Genomic DNA, 18,337 nt, shown 5'->3' with positions numbered 1-18,337 from the left:
AAGCTTTTCCCATTTCCTTCCTCCTTGCAGAGAAATATTTGAGGTCAATTTGGGAGAGTCAAAATGGCTTCAGGATTGTTCTGTACTATTTCTGTACTATGGTTTATATATTTATGTATGTGTTTGCCTTGTACCTTTATGAACATATATATATGACCTTGAAATTCCTAAACAAACACACCTTTCACAGCTTTGGGGCAGATTTGGGAATACTGTACCGGATGTAACTGAGCCCAGCTCGTCTTCCATAGCACACCATGTCTCCCACTTCACTTCTCAGCAGGTAATATCCTGTGCGTAACTTGGGAGCAACTCAAGAGGGGCTTCCTTCTGAGGAGACGTCGACTGATACCACCTGGCAGGTTCCAAAAATTAAAACAAACAAGCCATTTTGTGGCAGCAGGTTTGGGGTTTGTTTGTTTTTTAAGGTAAAGTAGAACTGAAGGCAAGAAAGTTGGAACTTTTCAGAGTCCTAGAAATAATTAACTAGCACCAAGCTGTTCACTTCTGTTGCCTCAGACGGCCACGCACGCCCTTCCTGCAATGGGGCGGAATGAACTCCCAAGTTTTTATAGCATGAATCAGAAGCCTGTGGAGACTAACGAAGTAACGAAACTTCAGACACAGCGAGACTTTCGTTTTTCCAGGAATAAAAGAAACGAAACCAAAACCACCAGCAGTAGCAGGAAAGCTGGCAAAAGTACAAAGCCTTTGCTGTGCTATGGACACTTAACTAATAGCGGATGCACCGAGCCCCGCTTAACCCGACGGGGCTAGATTTCCAAATAAAGCACACTGCGTCGATTGCATTCCTAGGCAAGCAAGCAAACAAAAAACAAAACCCTTCACAAAGTTTGCTAGGAAACGCCCTGAGGGCAAAGTCTTCGTCTTTTCCCCCCTGAATGCGCGCGCGCGCCCGCGGCGGCGGCAACAAACCGCAACTCTCGCAGGAAAAAAAAAGGAACGGGGTGAGGTGCGCTACGTCAGAAGCGCAGGCTAGGAGCTCCTTTTTTTACGCTACTGCCCTAACCTCCCTTCTCCCGCGCCTTGAGCAGCTCTCCTGAGCCCCAGCGGCCCTGCTTATTGGTGGGGGTGTTGCGGGGAGGTGAGGAAGGCAGCGAAGGCGAAAGCGGCACGTGACCGGAGCCCCGGCAAGGGGCTGGAGCAGCGGCGAGGGCGAGTGCGCGCGCGTACGGAGGGGGGAGGGGCTGAGGAGGGCAAGCAGCAATAGCAGCGAGAGCCGCGTCGGCGTCGGCGGCAGCTGCGGCACGTGCTGCCGGGTTGGTAGGTGACGAGGCGTTCCGTTCGCGTCAGGGGAGGCGTTAATAGAGCCGTCGCGCGGGCCGGCGCTCGCTGGGCGGGGTTAACGGTCCGGCCTCCCTTCTCCCCTTCCGACGGGGAGAAGACGGGGTAGCGGTAGTGGGTGAGCCGCGCTTTGGGCGGGAACAGGTCCGTCGCCCGGGCCCCGCCTCGTGGCGGGCTGCTTGAAGCCGGAGTGAGAAGGCAGAGAAAAGGGGCGTTGGCCTGGGACAGGTGTGGGGAGGAGAACTGCGGGGTGAGGCAAGCTTTGGACGGGGTGGGTATGGGCGTAGCAGGACCGATGTAATTGGTTAATTAAGTATTCCGGGGGGCACTTGCCCCCCTTGACTACGCCCATGGGGGGGGGACTGCAGGCAGTAGTTCAGTCTGAGGTGATGCGAACGTGGCGTTGGGGTTCAAGAGAGGCCGCTTCTTCCTCTGTTCTTGTTTCACGTGTTCTTGGTTTCCTCTCCCAAATCACAGGGCCGATTCGGAGTAGGTTATATCTGAGGGTACCACTATGGAGGAGGAAGACTGGGACGAGGAGATCACAGATGACAACAGGAGCAGTACCATGGGCGGAGGTGGCAGGAGTGCTTTGCCCCTCTTTCAGCCCAGCTTCGAAAAGCTGGTGGGTTGCCCAGGGAATCCACAAATCAGGATGAGTGAAGAGGTTCCTCCTCTTCTCTGGCCAACATACCCATTGCGTTGTAGTCCTGTAAATGTGTCTCTTTGGGTGTGAGTGGGTTGGTGGAAAAATGGGAGGGGAGATTCCAGTGGGTGCCATATTTCCAAAAGTGAAATTCCAGACGGAAAAGTTTTTGAGCTTTTTATTTTATTTTTTGAAGTTTTTGAGAGATTTTAAATTTTAAAGAAAAATTGCCAAAAATTACACTGTCGACATTGGTTATCATACATGCAGATTTTCCCAGAAGTTTCAGCGAATTGTGCCCGGACACTGCTTCCAACAGCCGATTGCTGGCTATTTCTGGGAAATTCTGGACGCGTGGCAACTTTATTGATTGAGCTTCAGGACTAAGACCCATTTGAGAGTGCCGTGTTTTTATTTATTGGTTTTGTTTTGATAACATTTAGATACTGCTTGTCTGTAATATGAACTGATCTCCCTTGGAAGTAAACTAGTGTACATTAAGGAGAGAGATTCTGGCCTAGTCATCTTCTTATTAGCTGGAAAGGGTTTTTTTTGAAGTGGCACAGGCTATTCTACTTTTGTACTTCAGTCCTACTTCATGCTACATATATGTAGACAAAGCCTAACTCTTAGGTACTTTCACTTTGTTTTTTTGAGCAATAATCACGATCGGAAGCTGCTATTTGGATGCAGCTTTAGGATGCACTTCTATACAGAGTTAACTTAAGAATGTGGCACTTTTATTTGATTTTGACTTTGTTAGAAGCAAGCATGCAGAGGATTGAGCTATTGCCTTATTTTGTCACTGAACTTCGCTGTCACCTTGGTTTATATTCTTCCTCTTCTCTCTCCCCCTGCCCCAAGCATCTGTTATGTGGATGGTGGCTTGAACGTTCATGGAATAGAAGGGGATATTTTTTCATATTTGATCCAGTACTATACTATCCATGTGAGCAGCTCTTCTATGTTTATATGCTGAGCATGCAGGAAGAGGCTTCATTTTTCTACATGTGCAGTGTAGAAGTGCAGTGGAGAAATGATGTGATTTGTGTCTCTGCTGCAAGTCCTTCTGCTTGTACTTGGGCTGGATGTGCAGGGGGCTGCTGTGCCTTGCATGCTTCTAGCATAGATGCTTAGGTTGGTGTCAAATGCACAGATGGCTTTGCCCCATCTTTACTAGCATGCCTTGTTTTTCTGCTATTCATGCAGAAGGTTTGCCTGCTGGATGCTTATGAGGAGTCTTACCACTTTGGACTCCATTAGGAGGAAGAGTGGGATATCAATTGATTAAAGAAATCTAAAAATATAAAAACACAATAGACAGCTGGAGGCATCAAATGCTCCATCGCTTTCTACAGAAGTTTTCCATTGCTGCTATATTAAGCAGGGAGTAGGAAAAGTGTCTTTCTCCATGCCAAACATAGACACATTGTGGGTTGCTTGAGTAAGGCTTGGATACTCCATCCTTCTACCAATTTTTTTAAAAATGTGACTCTGAAATCCTCTGGTGACCAGTTGAATGGTTAAAAGCAAGGCTCTAGTAAACTATGCTTGGGGTGGGGGGAATGATTGGTATAGTAGTTCCAGCATGGTCTTAACTCTTCACGCAACCCAGTCAAATGGGCGAGGTACAAATAATAAAATTATTTTTATTTTATTGTAGGGCAGCTTGTCTACAGGAGCAAATGAAACCTCATGCAATTTCAATCAGAATGCAACGCCCCCAGGTATGTGATAAGGACTTTAAAAAGGAATATTCTGTCTAGAAAAAAGCTGGTACCAAAAACTTTGTAGTCAAGTGTTCCTAACAGTTGAAGCCTGTTAAATTGGGTTGACTATGAAGTCTTCTTTGAGATCAGTTATGAGTTTAATTATGGTATTGTTGAAATTAAGTTCACCTGAGGGGTTTGAAAGCCCTACAGCTGGGCTGTAAGGTGAATTGGGATAAATATAAGTTGTTGACCCTTTTTAATTGGTCTGCATAAATTTGCAATTGAATAAAACAGTAATGGTGAAGAAAATAATTTTTACTTTTTAAAGAGAGGAAACATATTTGCAGCAAGAAATGTACTGGAGGCAATTTTCCTGCTGTGAGGAAGGGAAAATAAATTCCTCTTCTACAGTACCAAGTCTGCTACCTATATTGCTTCTATTAAGAAGAAAAATAGTAATTAAAAACTACTGTCTGATTAATCTGGAACACTGGCCAGCTACCTACAATCAGTGCTACCATCTAGACCAGGCATAGGCAAACTCTGGCCCTCCAGATGTTTGGGACTACAATTCCCATCACCCCTGACCACTGGTCCTGTTAGCTAGGGATGATGGGAATTGTAGTTCCAAAACATCTGGAGGGCCGGAGTTTGCCTATGCCTGGTCTAGATTGATGAAACTTAAGTTTTGAAGAAATTATGTTTGCTTCTTAAAAAGATCATACTTGTGAAACTCAGTTTTCTCCCTCTGTGTTCTGTAAGAAGTGAGTTATTATTTATTTAGTACCTGCCCCTATTTGCACGACGTTACATGAATCAGCACTTTTTAACAATGTAGAGATTGAGCTACAATCCGAAGCTTCATTGAACTCTTCTAAGGAAACATGTATAGAAGTGTGCTGCATACTGAGTTAGATTGCACCTGGAGAACAAACAGGCTTTGTGAAGTAGTCTGCACATTGCTTTGATTTTTTGTTGGTCCTAAAAAGTCCATTCATCTAGGATTTTTTCGTTGAATGGATAGAGTCAGATATTTATACCGTTTGTTGAGAATGCTGAGTAATTCTTAAGGATTCCGTCCTTCCCCCATTATGACAGTTTATGGATAATTACTTGTGTTTATTGCAACCAATGTGCATTTAGTTCCTAAGATGTTTAGTTGCATGAATATTTAAATATTTAATATTTAAATACTCAGCACAATAGAAGAATACAGGTAATAGCTAAGTTAAACCCCCAAGAATATTGGCAAAGTGGTTAAAGGTAAATAGATGTTTTGTTGGGTTTTTATGCTTTAAGATAACTTAGTATGTGAAGCCAGAAGGTTCTATCATCAGTATAATTTATTATGTTTTGCCATTTGAAAGTTTGTGCATTGAACAACTGCCAGCTTGTTATTAGTTTTATGCTTACCTTTTCATAAGTATTTGAGTTTTCAGCAGATTTGTTAATATTTAACCATACTATTGAACATGTACCTTATGAACATCTTCAAAATGTCCAACGTAATAACTTCTTTTTAGGACGTGGTTCCACTGAAAATGCAGCTCCTTGGGGTCGTACGTTTGGAGGTATATATTTCTGTACATTCCCATTTGTGTTCTAGGAAATATAAATAATATCAGGATCTCTAAATATGTCTCTTAATGTTGTGCATGCACACCTTTTGCTTTTCATTGGGCACAGTAACGTAACTTAATGTTGGTATGTGTCTTCACTGCATGTATAGTGGTTTTGGAAAACAGTTGTGGCCATGAGTGATGCTATGATACTTCCCTGAACACTTTAATATTCAAAATTATTTTTGCCTGTTGGAGGGGTGGGGAGCCTTTTTCAGGCGAAGGGCTGCATTCCCCAATGACCAACTTTCTGGGGGCCATATGCCAGTGGTGGCATGGTCTAAATTAACATGGGTGGGGCCACCCTACATTGTGTTACACATGCAAACACACATAGCATGCATGCACGCACACGTCCAGTATTGCACATTAATCTCCCTTTTTTGCTACAATTAGGCTAGGGAAAAGTGTTCTTATTAGAGCCAATACAAACTTAACAGGGGTGCCTATTTTTGGGAGACGGAAGTCACAGTACAGGGTGAAAGAAGATTAACATCTTCATCCATCACCATCTCAGCTGTGACCCTTCCCCTGAAATGGTGGCCCATGCAGTGTTTAGTTTAGAAAAAAGCCTCTGATCAGCTGTACTAGGTGAGTTTTATGAAGCCTAATTTTGGCTGTAGCGAGAATGACTGCTGGCCAGATGGGGAGATGAGATCCCTTTGGTATGTGGGTCAGAGCATTTACATAGACGGCTTTGTATGGGAAAGGGCATAGGAGATACTTAGTAAATAGGAAGTAAGTAAATATTTATACCCCGCCCTCCCCGGCCAAGACCAGGCTCAGGGCTGCTAACATCACTTAGTGAGTTCTTTCATTGTGTTGTGAGCCAGATGTGCGTACATATACCTTTGAACAACTGCACGATGAGCCAAGAAGTCATTAGTTAATTTGGAAGCTCACTATTCCTTACTTCAAACAAGCAAGAATTAAAGTCAGTTTTAGGCTCTGGCTTCATAGTTTGGCTTCTTTGGAAACCATTCACCACAGTTTGAAGGGAAACCTGGGCTGCAATCCTAGCTCCATATACCTGTGGGTAAGCCCCATTGCATTCAGTAGGCAGACATTAGGATTGCAGTGTTAGCTGTAAAAAAAATTCCTGGGTTATGTACAGGGAAGAGAAAAATGGCTGCATTAAGTCAAGATAAGACCCAACTAAATGCAGCTATTGGCTGCATTCAGAAATAACATTAAATAATTGTAAGAAGTACAAGCAAGTTTCCCACTAAGCAAAGGATGGAAGTATTTGGGCAGTGCAAGGGTAGACAGACACACAAGTTGGATACTAATCTCTGCTGTTAGTACTAGATCAAAGTTTAGCAGTATGTTGTAATAAGGAAGCATTGCAGTGAGGTGAGTTATTGTTTTGCATCAATGTCTGAACTGAGCCATAGAGCAGGCTTGCAACACACAGTAGGCCAAACTATTTCTTGTTGAGGCCACACCAATGTCTGGACTCTCATAGGAGCTTGTAGCAGCGTTGCTCTTTACTAGTCCTTACTGCTGCACTGTGCGGAGCTAAAGCTAGAGTTCATAGTTCTCTTCTTACTAACCACAAGCTGTAAACCTTGTCTTAGTTCAGTTCAACATAGCTTGACAGTGAAAAGGACAACTGAAGAGCAAAGACTGCAGGGCCCTCTGGGTGCCTGCACATTGGCTTACCATCTTATGCAAACTAGTTCATACTGAACAGTCTTCAGTACAGTGGTACCTTGGTCTACGAACTTAATCCATTCCAGAAGTCTGTTCTTAAACCGAAACCATTCTTAAACCTAGGTGCGCTTTCCCTAATAAGGCCACCTGCCGCCGGTGCCCTTCCACCATTCGGCTTCCGTTCTTAGAATGAGGTAAAGTTCACAAACCGGGACACTACTTCCGGTTTTGCGGAGTTCATAAACCAAATAGTTCATAAGCAGGGCTGTTCTTAAACCAAAGTACCACTGTATATCTAAACAAAGTAAAGTAATCCTCTGTGGTAAACAAATCTTTTAACATTTGTCAGGTGTTGGTGGAAAACCAAATGGAGAAGACAAACCAACAGGTGGATTTGGAAGTGGAAGGACTTTTGGAAACCGAGGTAGATTGTTTGGTCAAATTTGTGTTTATCACATGCAGGTGCTTGTTGTTGCTGGCATCTGCAATTTTATCTTAATCCTAACCACGTTTTTAAATGTTGAACTAATTTGGTCAAATAGTTCTGACTGTTTCAGTAACTTTGAAAAAGCTCTAGTGTGCATAAAGTTTTTTGATAAAAATTAAGGGATTTCATGAGAGAGCTGATAGTGTAATTTGATAAAAAGATATTCTTAATGGTAAATGTAAATCATGATAATTGAAATCAGTGTAATGTTTAATATGAGGATGCTTTGAGTATTAATTCTGGTTCAACTGAAACATGTGTCTCTATAGCTTTTATCTGTGGTTCCAAAACCTTTCCCTCTATGGACTGCTGGAAAATTGCTGAGGGTCTTGTTGAACCACTTAATGATTTTTCTGTCAGTTGTAGCAATTGTAATACATTGTGTCAAATAAATTGCATTTAATTTAATTTTTATTGCTGCTTTTATTTCTTGTAATACAATAAAAACAAAGATACAGTTAAAAATCAACATATTTATTGCAGACATGCTGCAGATCACCAGGATGAAGCACGTAGACCTCTAGTGGTCTATGGACCACATTTTGGGAACCATTGCCTTGTATTGTAGGGGTTTTTTTGCAGGGGAGAGGGAGTGAAATATCAATTTGAGGTTATAGCCCTATGGACATTTACCTGGGGAGTTGCCTCACTGAACCCAGTAGGGCATACTTCTAAGTTGATGTGCATTGGATTGTGCTAAAAATGTATCAAAAAGTAGAAAATAAGCAGTTTACTTTTGGCATTCAATATAGTCATGTGACTTTACCTGTTTCTCTGCCATATTAAATATGTATTAATTATAGGCGGAGACAATGGGCCAAGAAGAGGGAAGGACAGGCACTAGTGAGGGATAGAAATTCTGGGAATTATTTCCAAAATTCCTCAGGGCTACTTAAAATGTTCATGTGTGCTTTGAAATGTGAGTGAATGGGATTGTAGAACACTTGCCTTTCTCTTGCTTTCTACAGCTACATCTGGAAATAGATTTGAAGAAAGGAAGTTTTCAAGCTTTGAGAGAGGTACAGTTGCAAACCTCCCCAGAGTCCTCTATATGTTGATATACTTTAAAATCTCATTAAAATACATTATCTAGACTAAATGCAAAGCAAGACAGTTATAATGTACTGTATCGCCCCTGTTTTACCATGGAAACGGCCTTGGTTGCCTGGTATTATTACCTCTGTTGGTAGAGGGACAGGAGGAGTGCGCCCCTGTTATTTCTCCTTGAGTTTTCAGTAACTTTTGATAAAATTGACCACAATACTTTTCTAGATGGCTAAGCTCTGGAAACCTAGGTTGGATTACTGCAATGTAGTAACTATTTTATTTATTTATTTATACCCCGCCCTCCCCAGCCAAGGCCTGGCTCAGGGCGGCTAACAAGCAATAATAAAAACAAGTTGAATGAATACAACTTAAAAACAAGATTAAAATACAACATTAAAATATTGAAATATTAAAATATTAAAATGCAGCCTCAAGGTACAGTATAATACATGGGGCTGCCCTTGAAGATGGTTTGGAAAATGCAGAATTTGTCGAGATTGTTCATTGTGGCAGGACGGTCTGAACATAAAATAGCAATTCTGACATGACTGCTTGCCTATCAGTTTCCAGGCTCAGTTCAAAGTGCTAGTTTTGACCACATAGCATTATACAGCTCAGGACCTCAGCATGCTGTCGCTTTTGTGAGGAAATATATAACCCCAGCAATAGTACAATAATATTTGCACATGCTTGGTATAGAGAAATAAGTTGTGATTGTCTGAAATTTAATAATAATAAACACCTGTTTTTTTAATAAATTGAAAGATAAATGTGAGCTTTGCTTACATCCTTAAGATGACTTTTAAGTACCTGCAGAACTGAGAATTTTTTATTGCTTATTTTACTTTTGTCATAGAAGTAGTTGATGATGATCAAGAAAGCCAGTCAAACAGAGAAGTTCCTAGGAGAGGAGGTAAAGCCCCCAAAACAACAAAGCTTAGAATTCCCACGCTTGCTTTTTCTTTCTTGCTGGTTTTGGAACATAAGATCAGAAAATTATTAATCAAATACTGTTGTATTTTTGTTCTCAAGGAATGATTGCTGGTGGCAATAGGGGTGGAAGAGGATCTGGCAGAGGAGGATTCGGGCGATTTGGAAGTAAGCTCCATAGTTTAATTGTGTTAGTAACCAAGTAAAATGTAATTATTCAGTCTAGCCTGGAGAGTCTAGAAATGAAAATATGTCAGATGGGTTTTGTGGTTAAGATTTTGTTTTTGATACCTTACACAAATACTCTTATTTGGGGAGGAAAACAGCCTTTACATGGACTCACTGTCTTGAAGAGTCATTAGTTACCAACAGATTAAAACCAATATTTGTTTTTATCCCAGATGTATATAAACTTTTTAAATTGTAATGTTGGGCCAGAAGAAGATAAGAATTACATGGTGAAATGAGCATAAGATATAGGGGGAAATATCTCAGTTCACATCTAGGAGAGAACTCACCTACAAATGAGTGGTATGAAGAAAATGTGGCAGTGTTTTTTAATAACTTAAACCCATGCATTTTATAAGAATTAAAGAAAAGAACCACAGTACAAGTTTATTTCAAATTGATCTATCCCTGGTAATTAATGTAAGGTGAACGATGTACTCAACACATTCAAAAATACACTTTTTCAGTATTTGAGTGAATTAGGTATGATTTGAGTTTTTTTTAATATCAGTCTGTATTATAATTCTTTTACTTGGTAAGATGTATTTTTTAATGCTAATACAGTAGTTGTTTTTAAAATGCTAGTAGTTCATGTGGGCTGGAGAGTTCTATTTTAGAAAAGTTGCTTTTAACATTTAAAATATTTATATTCTACCATTGCATGAAAACCTTTTCAACTTGTAAAACAGAAGAAATCCTTATGTTTGGGTTCAATTATAACAGATGATGAAACTGAGAAACAAGATAGAAGACAGACTTTTGGTGGATTTGGTTCCAAAAGAGGAGGGTTTGGTGGTTCAACTGGTAAGAATTAAAAGTGAAATTTTATATATATAGTTGGCTTTATTCCATTTGTCTCTGTGGTGGTATTGATTTGAAAATTGCATGGAATTGTTGGCAGTTGATGTGACTAAAATGGTAGATTATAGACATGCACAATCTAGAAACCAATAAATTGACTGGTGATTGGTTTTACATTGTGCTTCATTTGTAACCACATTCTTCCAATTATGCATTTGTTTTTCAGGTGACTCTGAAAATAGAGGCAGAGGAGGCAGAGGTAAGAATCCATTGTTCACATAAAACATTCCTATTTTGACTTTTTTTTTTTTGTCTCTAAGCATAACTATTTTGTCATTACTTACCTTGGTGCCTGATAATCTGTCTCAATCCGGCCAAGTCCCATATCTGTTCACTTAGAATTCCTAGCATAAGGATCTGCAATATAATTGCTGGATCCTTTCTAATTGTATTGTTAAAACTGCTTTTATCTTTTAACAATTCCTTTCAACATTTTAAACAGGTGGCTACAAAGGAAGCAACGAAGAAGTAATTGGAGGGTTTGGAAGAGGTATGTGTCTGGTGCGATTGAGTTTTGGATATATATTTGGGTGTGTGAAGTGTAACATTGTTGGTGTGTGTGGTTGGGTGTTCACAGACTGGGAGTCTGGATTGGGATATACCTGGGCAAGGAGAGCAGGAGGAGAATGGGTATGATGCCCCTGTTACAGTCACTATGGACAAATATGGTGCTTGAAGGAGTTCACTGTAAGTGTAGAGGGTATACATGTGTGCAGGCCATTCCCTCTTCTGGCTCTCCTGTTAGGTTCCTGATTCCTTAGCTACTGGATCATCTACTTTTGATTGATTCCTTTTGAGACCTTCAGCCATGGTATCGTCCATGACTGACTGTGATAATGGGGTGTTGGAGTCACTGTACTGTATTAGTGGTTCATCTCCTTCCTGCATGTTGGGTTCCAGAAAGTAATATGGGGGTGGGGGCGACAAGATACTACTTTGTCTCCAATACTATTTAACATCTATATAAAGTCATTGAAGGTGAATCTGAGGAGATTTGAGGCACCAGTAGGCTAATGACACACAGCTCTATTTCTCTATCACATCTGAGTTTAGAGGAGCCATGCTGGTACCTGAGCTGGTACCTGGATGAGGGCCAATAAACTCAAAGGGAATCCTGATAAGATGGAGACCCTGTGAGCAAGTGGGGAACTTGTTTGTTTTGGATGGGAAAGAAGGGGGGGCCCTGAATTCTAGGGGTGGTCCTTGCGACATCACTGTCACTAGAGGCCCAGGTGACCTCAGTAAGTAGGAGCACCTACTGGTTTTGATCACTGTGCCCAGTTACTGAACAGAAATAGCTTGATCCATGGATTGGTAACTGGGTGATTCAACTAGTGTAATGTATTGTGTGGGATTTCCTTTTAACAGGTTCAGCTCAGGACTAGGTTACTCAAATTACTTTTTCCCATCTGGTCACTAAGGTCTATGGAGGTGGCCTGTTGGCTGTGCTGTGACCTGCTTTGTATCAGCAGGAATTCCCTGTGGTAGCAACTACCTATTCCCTATGGAGAGGTGGCAACAAACTATTACATGCATTCATTAACGATTAAAGACTCTTCGCTGTGGTATTTTCCTAGCTGCCAATGCTAGTTCTTCAGTTTTGAATTTAGTGATAATGGTTTTCTGGAATATTAATTGTTTGTGTTGTACTTTTTAATTGTTTTGTAAAGTGTTCTGTAGTCTCTGAATGAAAAGCAGAATGCACATTGCAATAATAAATAATTATTTAGATATAATCAACTTTTAAAAATATCTGGCTGTTTCCTTCCTCCACCTTCACCGCATTAAGCAGTTGGTCCCTTACCTCTCCCGCCTCGATCTGGCCACAGTGATCCATGCGACGGCCACCTCCAGGCTTGAGTACTGTAATTCACTCTACGCGGGGCTGCCCTTGAAACTGTCTCAGAAACTCCAGTGGGTGCAGAATGCTGCAGAGAGGCTCCTCACAAGGTCCCTGCCATGGGAACATATTCACCCAGTGCTTTACCAGTTGCACTGTCTCCCAGTGGAGTATCAGGTCAGGTTTAAGGTGCTGGTTTTGACCTTTAAAGCCCTTTGTGGCTTAGGGCCCTTGTATTTACAGGACCGCCTCTTCTGGTATGCCCCGCAGAGGACCTTAAGGTCCATGAATAATCATAGTTTAGAGGTCCCGGGCCCTAAGGAAGTCAGATTATCCTCCACCAGGGCCAGGGCCTTCTCAGTGATGGCTTCGACCTGGTGGAATGCTCCGTCCCATGAGACCAGTGGCCTGCAGGATTTAACTTCCTTCGGCAGAGTCTGTAAGACAGAGCTATTCCGCATGGATTTCAATTTTAACTTAGCCTGATCTTTTATCCCCCTTCCTCCCCTCCCCCTCCCCTTTTTATGAAGATCACCTGCTCTGGAATCCCACAGCTAATTCTCCCCTGGTCTCCTCGCTGGCCCAAGTAGGACTAATTTAGCCAGCTAGCCCTGGTGATCATCTAATGTTTATTGGATGGATTTCCCCCCTAAATTGATTTTTGAATCCTGAATTTATTGTTATTCACATTTTATACTGTATTTTATGCTGTTTTTTGTTGCAAAAATTAAGTGTTTTAAATTTGTTGTTAGCTGCCCTGGGCCCGGCCCGGTTTTCTGAACCAGGAAGGGCGGGGTATAAATAAAAATTTATTATTATTATTAATGATAGTGTTTTCTTCCAAACATTCATTTCTCTTAAGGTATGTGGAAATCGGATGGTGATTCAGAAGCAGGTGATGGTGCTGGTACGTTAAATTAGAGCAAATTAAGTGGCAAGAGATATTAAGAACATTGATTGATTACTGATGTTCATGAATGTAAAGACAGCTCCTGCTTTTAACTTTTAAAATACCTAATGGCACATTATGTCTGAAATATCTACAGCATTTCTACCTATCTTTTGGGAATAAAAATTAAATGGCTACGATTACATCCAGATGTCACACTTTCAGGTGGCTATTTCTTTGCTTGCTTTTTCACAGAAAAAGGTTTTAAATATAATAGTACTTTCAGAAATGATAAGTAATATCTTTAATTACTTAGTTGTGTGAGTCCATTCTCAAATCACCAATTATTCCCACTCTTCCCTGATTAGTTTTACTATTACAGCCAGTATTCAATACTGTTTCCTTGTCATGGATACATTTAAAATAGTGTATATAATTGGAGATGTATGTACTGTATTATAAAAGGAAGAAGACTAGAGTGTACTAGTACATGTTATTATCCATATTGTTTCTTGCCAGAAGCTCATAGGATTCAAGGGATCCACTAGCTATTTTATTTTAGAAAAAAACAATCTTTATTTTGTCACTAAAGTTTTTAGTGAGGAAAAAAAATTAATGCAAGTAAAACAATCTGAAAAGCATTGTCACGAATTGATTGTGGTGGTGGTGAAAATGAAGGTATGATTGTGTTATACCCAAAATGTATGTATGTATGTGCTCAGATGGTGGCATCCAACTTAATGCTTGTAGACATGTACTGGCACAGTGGGGCTTATCCTTCATCTCCTATCTCCCTGCAGCTCATAATGTGCCCCCAAAATCTGTTCCAGAATTTGGGAGACACTCTAGAGCAGAGAGTGGGGGTTGAAGGGGGAGAAGTGAAACTGGAAGTTGCATTCTGCAAGCAGATTTCCAGTGCACCAAGCAAGCAGACATTGGTGAATGTTGCCCAAAACATAACAAAATGGAGAAATTTTGTATAGCTAGCACGCTTGCTTCTTAAGGATTAAATTTAACTTGTACTCTTGTGTTTGCAGGTCCAAAGGTGACATACGTACCACCACCTCCACCAGAAGAAGAAGAAGCCATCTTTGCACATTACCAGACAGGAATAAACTTTGACAAATATGATAACATTCTTGTGGAAGTTTCAGGACATGACCCCCCACCAGCAATACTGGTTAGTGCTGCTGCTTTAAATATTTCTAACACGTAACTTCTTTAGTCTCAAGAGACTGAACAGCTGTGCAAAGTCAGCAAGTTTTGGGTTGTTTGATACTGATCTACTTACTTAAAATATTGGACTATAGTAATAGGCTCAGTGGCTGCTTTGACTTCTAAAAAACTCCTCAATTCAGCTTGACTTTTGTTTTTTCTTGATCTTAAAGAAGTTAGCAGGTCAAGATTTTCTTTTTGAACTCCTTTAGAACTGTAATCCTTTCACCTCATATTAATGTGGAGAAAGTCCATTGTAAGGTACCTTTCAGACTGAATGCTATTGATTGGTATCAGCTGTACTTGCAGTTGATTTTATGTTACAAGGTTAAAAGAAAGAAGTGTTAACTATTAGTGTGTCCTGTGCTGTGTTTAAGTACCCAGCGATGCCATATAAAGAAACCACTTGGTGTGTACAGTGCTCTTTTTGCCAGACTCTGCAGATATGAAGAGAAATTTCATGTACCAGCAACCTATTTTCTCCTTTACTGATTTCAGAAATATAGTGACATAATTGATTTTGTTTTATTTTTAAAAAGTGGATCTGTGCCGTACTCTGCCCAGCCCCACTTCATCCTATAAGCTTCAAAAATACTTATACAAAAAAGAATCTGTAAGACCTAGAGTGTTAAAATTAGTTCCTGTAACTGATTAGCTCAACTTACATTTATATTGCTCTCTGGACTGTGTAGATACAAAAGATGCTTAGGGAAGCCCTCAATAACACACTTTTTTAAAAAAAATGTTTTGTTTTATTTATGAATTACATCCTATGAAATACTTCAAAACATCTGAACAATAAAAACATAAGGCATATATAAACGATTTCAAACCTGATACAGACTGGGATAGACTTTTTCACTGAAAAGTCTTGTTGAAAAAGGGAGGTCTTCAGTAGGCATCGAGACTGCAGCTGTTGTGTGTAACAGGAAGGAATTCCAAAGAGTTTGTGCTTCCCTGCTAAAGGTCTGCTTCCTACATAATACAGAATGGACCTCCTGGAGAGATGTTATCTGCAGGAGGCCCCCTGTCTTGCAAACTGCAGTGAATGGTTACAGTTTACAAATGCTTTGCTATTTTAAGAAAGAGAATGGATTCATCCAAAAGTCCTTGGTTTAGAGGTATCATTAAGTCTGGCCACCTGCTCAGTTTTGAGGTTGCAGGTTGTGTTAAAAAAATGAGAGCACATAAGGAGAGCTAGTTGTAACCCCTGGGTTATGGTACTCTTTCTCCTAGAAAAGATGTTTTCTAGCCTCTGCCTTGTTATTTCAGTGCAAAACTTTTGAACTGCATTTTTATTTAAAAAATATTTCTGTACTTCAAGGACAGTACTTAAGGACCTACTGATTCACTTAATTTCTACTCATTTGTTCCTAGGGATAACAAGAAAATGCTACTTTATGTTCTTTTTGTGCTTTTTTGATGCTAGTATTGATCTGCTTAGTTTTCTCAATTTTATTTGCTTTTAACACGTCCATTCTGTTCTTAGACCTTTGAAGAAGCTAATCTATGTCCAACATTAATGAAGAACATTGCTAGAACTGGATATCTTAAACTTACTCCAGTGCAGAAATATAGCATTCCTATTATAACGGCAGGGCGTGATTTAATGGCATGTGCCCAGACAGGATCTGGAAAAACAGTAAGTATAAAATGATGGATTCTTCTATTTGAGGTGGAGGATTTGGGGCCGCAATAATAATCTGACACTTGGTTTTTAAGCATTTAATTTCCAGGTTATTTACTTTGCCCAGTGGGTGAATCTGTCTTGGCACTTCAATCCATTCCCAAGATGGACTTGAAGCGGTGATTTCTGAATCACTGGTAGGGGATCCATTAATGAACCGTGAGAGTCTTAAATGGTGGGTCAACAAAAATAAGTTCTCTGTGAATGTTATGTTTGGGTCCCAACCAAAATCCCATTTTGGTTTTGTCTTTGAAAAACATATTTTTGAAGTGCCTATAACTCATCTTAATTTATATTATGAAAACCTATTAGAAAAAATTCGCTTCGTATAAACATAAGAAAATAAGTGTCACTTTCTAGAAATACTAGAAACTATATTCATTGTGAAAAGAGTTGCTTTCACTTAATAAACACTTTATCAGGCTAAATTGGGTTTTTCCTACTTTAAGCATGTTACAGATAGCATTAAAAAATACATAATGGACAGTATTCAATTGTGGTGCCTTGCTTGGGCACATAGCACTTACTGGTACTCTTACCCTCTGCTTCCCTCCCAAAATCTGTTCTGGAGCGTTAGGAGAAGGAAAATAAGGGGGAATCCTGTCATGTCCACTGGTGCTAATACATCTCCTTTGCTGCTGCTGCCTTTAGGTCTATACTTTAGTTCCATCTGAAGTGAATAAACAGCCTTATCTTTTGGCGTATTAGTGTATTGTGCTTTGATCTACTCATTATGGGACTTGGAACAAAGATTCAAGCAAGAATTATCCTAAATTTGCCTCTCAGAAATGTATTTATTTATTGATAGGAAGGAGGGAAAAGAAAAATGATGGACCATAGTCACCTAGTTATTTTTGAACGTGTTCTGCTAATTTTCCTTTCTGTGGGCTTCTTTACACTGAGATTAGAGAACACATCCTGGGGTTTTCCTTTTTTGGGGGGTGAGAAACTTGTCAACTATAATATATTTGCCCTTTAGGCAGCTTTTCTTATACCAATTTTGGCTCATATGATGCGTGATGGAGTTACTGCCACTCAATTTGAACAACAGCAACAACCAGAATGTATAATTGTAGCTCCAACTAGAGAACTGATAAACCAGATCTTTCTGGAATCAAGAAAATTTGCACATGGGTAAGTGTTTGAACAAGCTAAATCTCAAAGATAGTAGTGTGTGTTTAGTAAGTGAATTTTGGTTGTAAAAGTGCTGTTTGTGTAATTAAGGAACCCCTGCAAAGTTGGTGTGGTCAAATGTGAACCTGTTTGGTGAAGCAAGTTGCCAAATGTATTCTGATTTTTATTACTCTGACATGAGCAAAATGCTTGCTTCATAAATACGTATACTGTACTGAAAAAGGGAATTTGATGATAAACATGTGAGGGCAAAAACCAGAGGAGGAGGTAGGTGGGCCGGTTGGCATAGGCCCATGATTTTGAGGAGGCCTACTCCCGAGTACCCCTGGTAGAGGCAATGGGGTGGGGGGCTTTGATTAAATGGGACCTACATTTTCCATTTAGCCTGGGCCTATTACCAGCTTTGCATGACTCTGAATATGTTCTTGAAGATTAAACATCATAGCGAATAGCTTCCACAAGCTGCATGTTAAATGATGGATCTGACCTTATAAGAATGCACTTACTAGGCCTGTTTGCATTGGTCTATGGAAGGCAATGTAAACACCTGAAACTTCTCATCAGAAATAAAGTAGTATTGAAAGCATTGAGGCATGATCTGTAGGAAAGTCATGGTCTGTTTTATTGCAGATATATGCTGATGCATACTGCTCATTCGTGGAACCCTCCTCTGGTATTTCATAAGAGAAAAACAAAGCAGAGCATTGGCTTAGCATTGATGTGCACACCAGAGCTTGTGGTTTGTTTCTCCCAAACAAACCACAGGTGACCCCACAGCAGCTACATCATACTGATGTGTAAAAGTAATAACCATTCAGGAACTCTTAATTCATACCTTCAGGGAATTGAGTTGGAGAGAAGTATACTGACTCCGGTATAAATTAATATTGGATATCTTTAGATATCCCAGATTCAATTCCTATATAGCCGAACCCCTGTTCTATAAGCAGTACTTAAAATGGTTAACATCTTATTAGAGTGACAGTGTTATCTTTACCATGCAATATATCTTAATGCTCTTCTGGAATTCAGTCTTGAGGGAACAGCTATTGTGTTGTATTTTCTTATATTTATTTGTTTTTTC

At 40.2% G+C, this 18,337-nt stretch overlaps 1 protein-coding gene across 5 annotated transcripts in view; it reads left to right on the top strand.

Moving 5' to 3' along the window:
• Positions 1–683: 683 nt before the first annotated feature.
• Positions 684–18,337, top strand: part of DDX4 (DEAD-box helicase 4) — a gene marked incomplete at its 5' end in the record, with an annotated part of 28,345 nt that continues 10,691 nt past the window's right edge. The window contains 15 exons of one of the 5 annotated variants that reach the window (XM_083403956.1): positions 684–1,105; positions 1,783–1,930; positions 3,615–3,678; positions 5,187–5,234; positions 7,285–7,359; positions 8,391–8,441; positions 9,326–9,382; positions 9,502–9,567; positions 10,351–10,431; positions 10,655–10,687; positions 10,931–10,978; positions 13,191–13,235; positions 14,255–14,397; positions 15,922–16,074; positions 17,099–17,253. In XM_083403956.1, coding sequence (XP_083260082.1) covers positions 1,820–1,930; positions 3,615–3,678; positions 5,187–5,234; positions 7,285–7,359; positions 8,391–8,441; positions 9,326–9,382; positions 9,502–9,567; positions 10,351–10,431; positions 10,655–10,687; positions 10,931–10,978; positions 13,191–13,235; positions 14,255–14,397; positions 15,922–16,074; positions 17,099–17,253 — 1,130 coding nt within the window. Of the gene's footprint in view, positions 1,177–1,782; positions 1,973–3,614; positions 3,679–5,186; positions 5,235–7,284; positions 7,360–8,390; positions 8,442–9,325; positions 9,383–9,501; positions 9,568–10,350; positions 10,432–10,654; positions 10,688–10,930; positions 10,979–13,190; positions 13,236–14,254; positions 14,398–15,921; positions 16,075–17,098; positions 17,254–18,337 lie in introns of those variants that run through there. The other 4 variants (XM_083403954.1, XM_083403957.1, XM_083403958.1 and 1 more) reach the window with 4 other exon arrangements.

This window comes from Podarcis tiliguerta, assembly GCF_965153285.1.
Source record: "Podarcis tiliguerta genome assembly, chromosome: 11".
In the NCBI taxonomy this organism is placed as follows: Eukaryota; Metazoa; Chordata; class Lepidosauria; order Squamata; family Lacertidae; genus Podarcis; species Podarcis tiliguerta.
The sequence above is the reverse complement of the archived record's forward strand: the minus strand, read 5'-3'. Positions and strand labels throughout refer to the sequence as shown.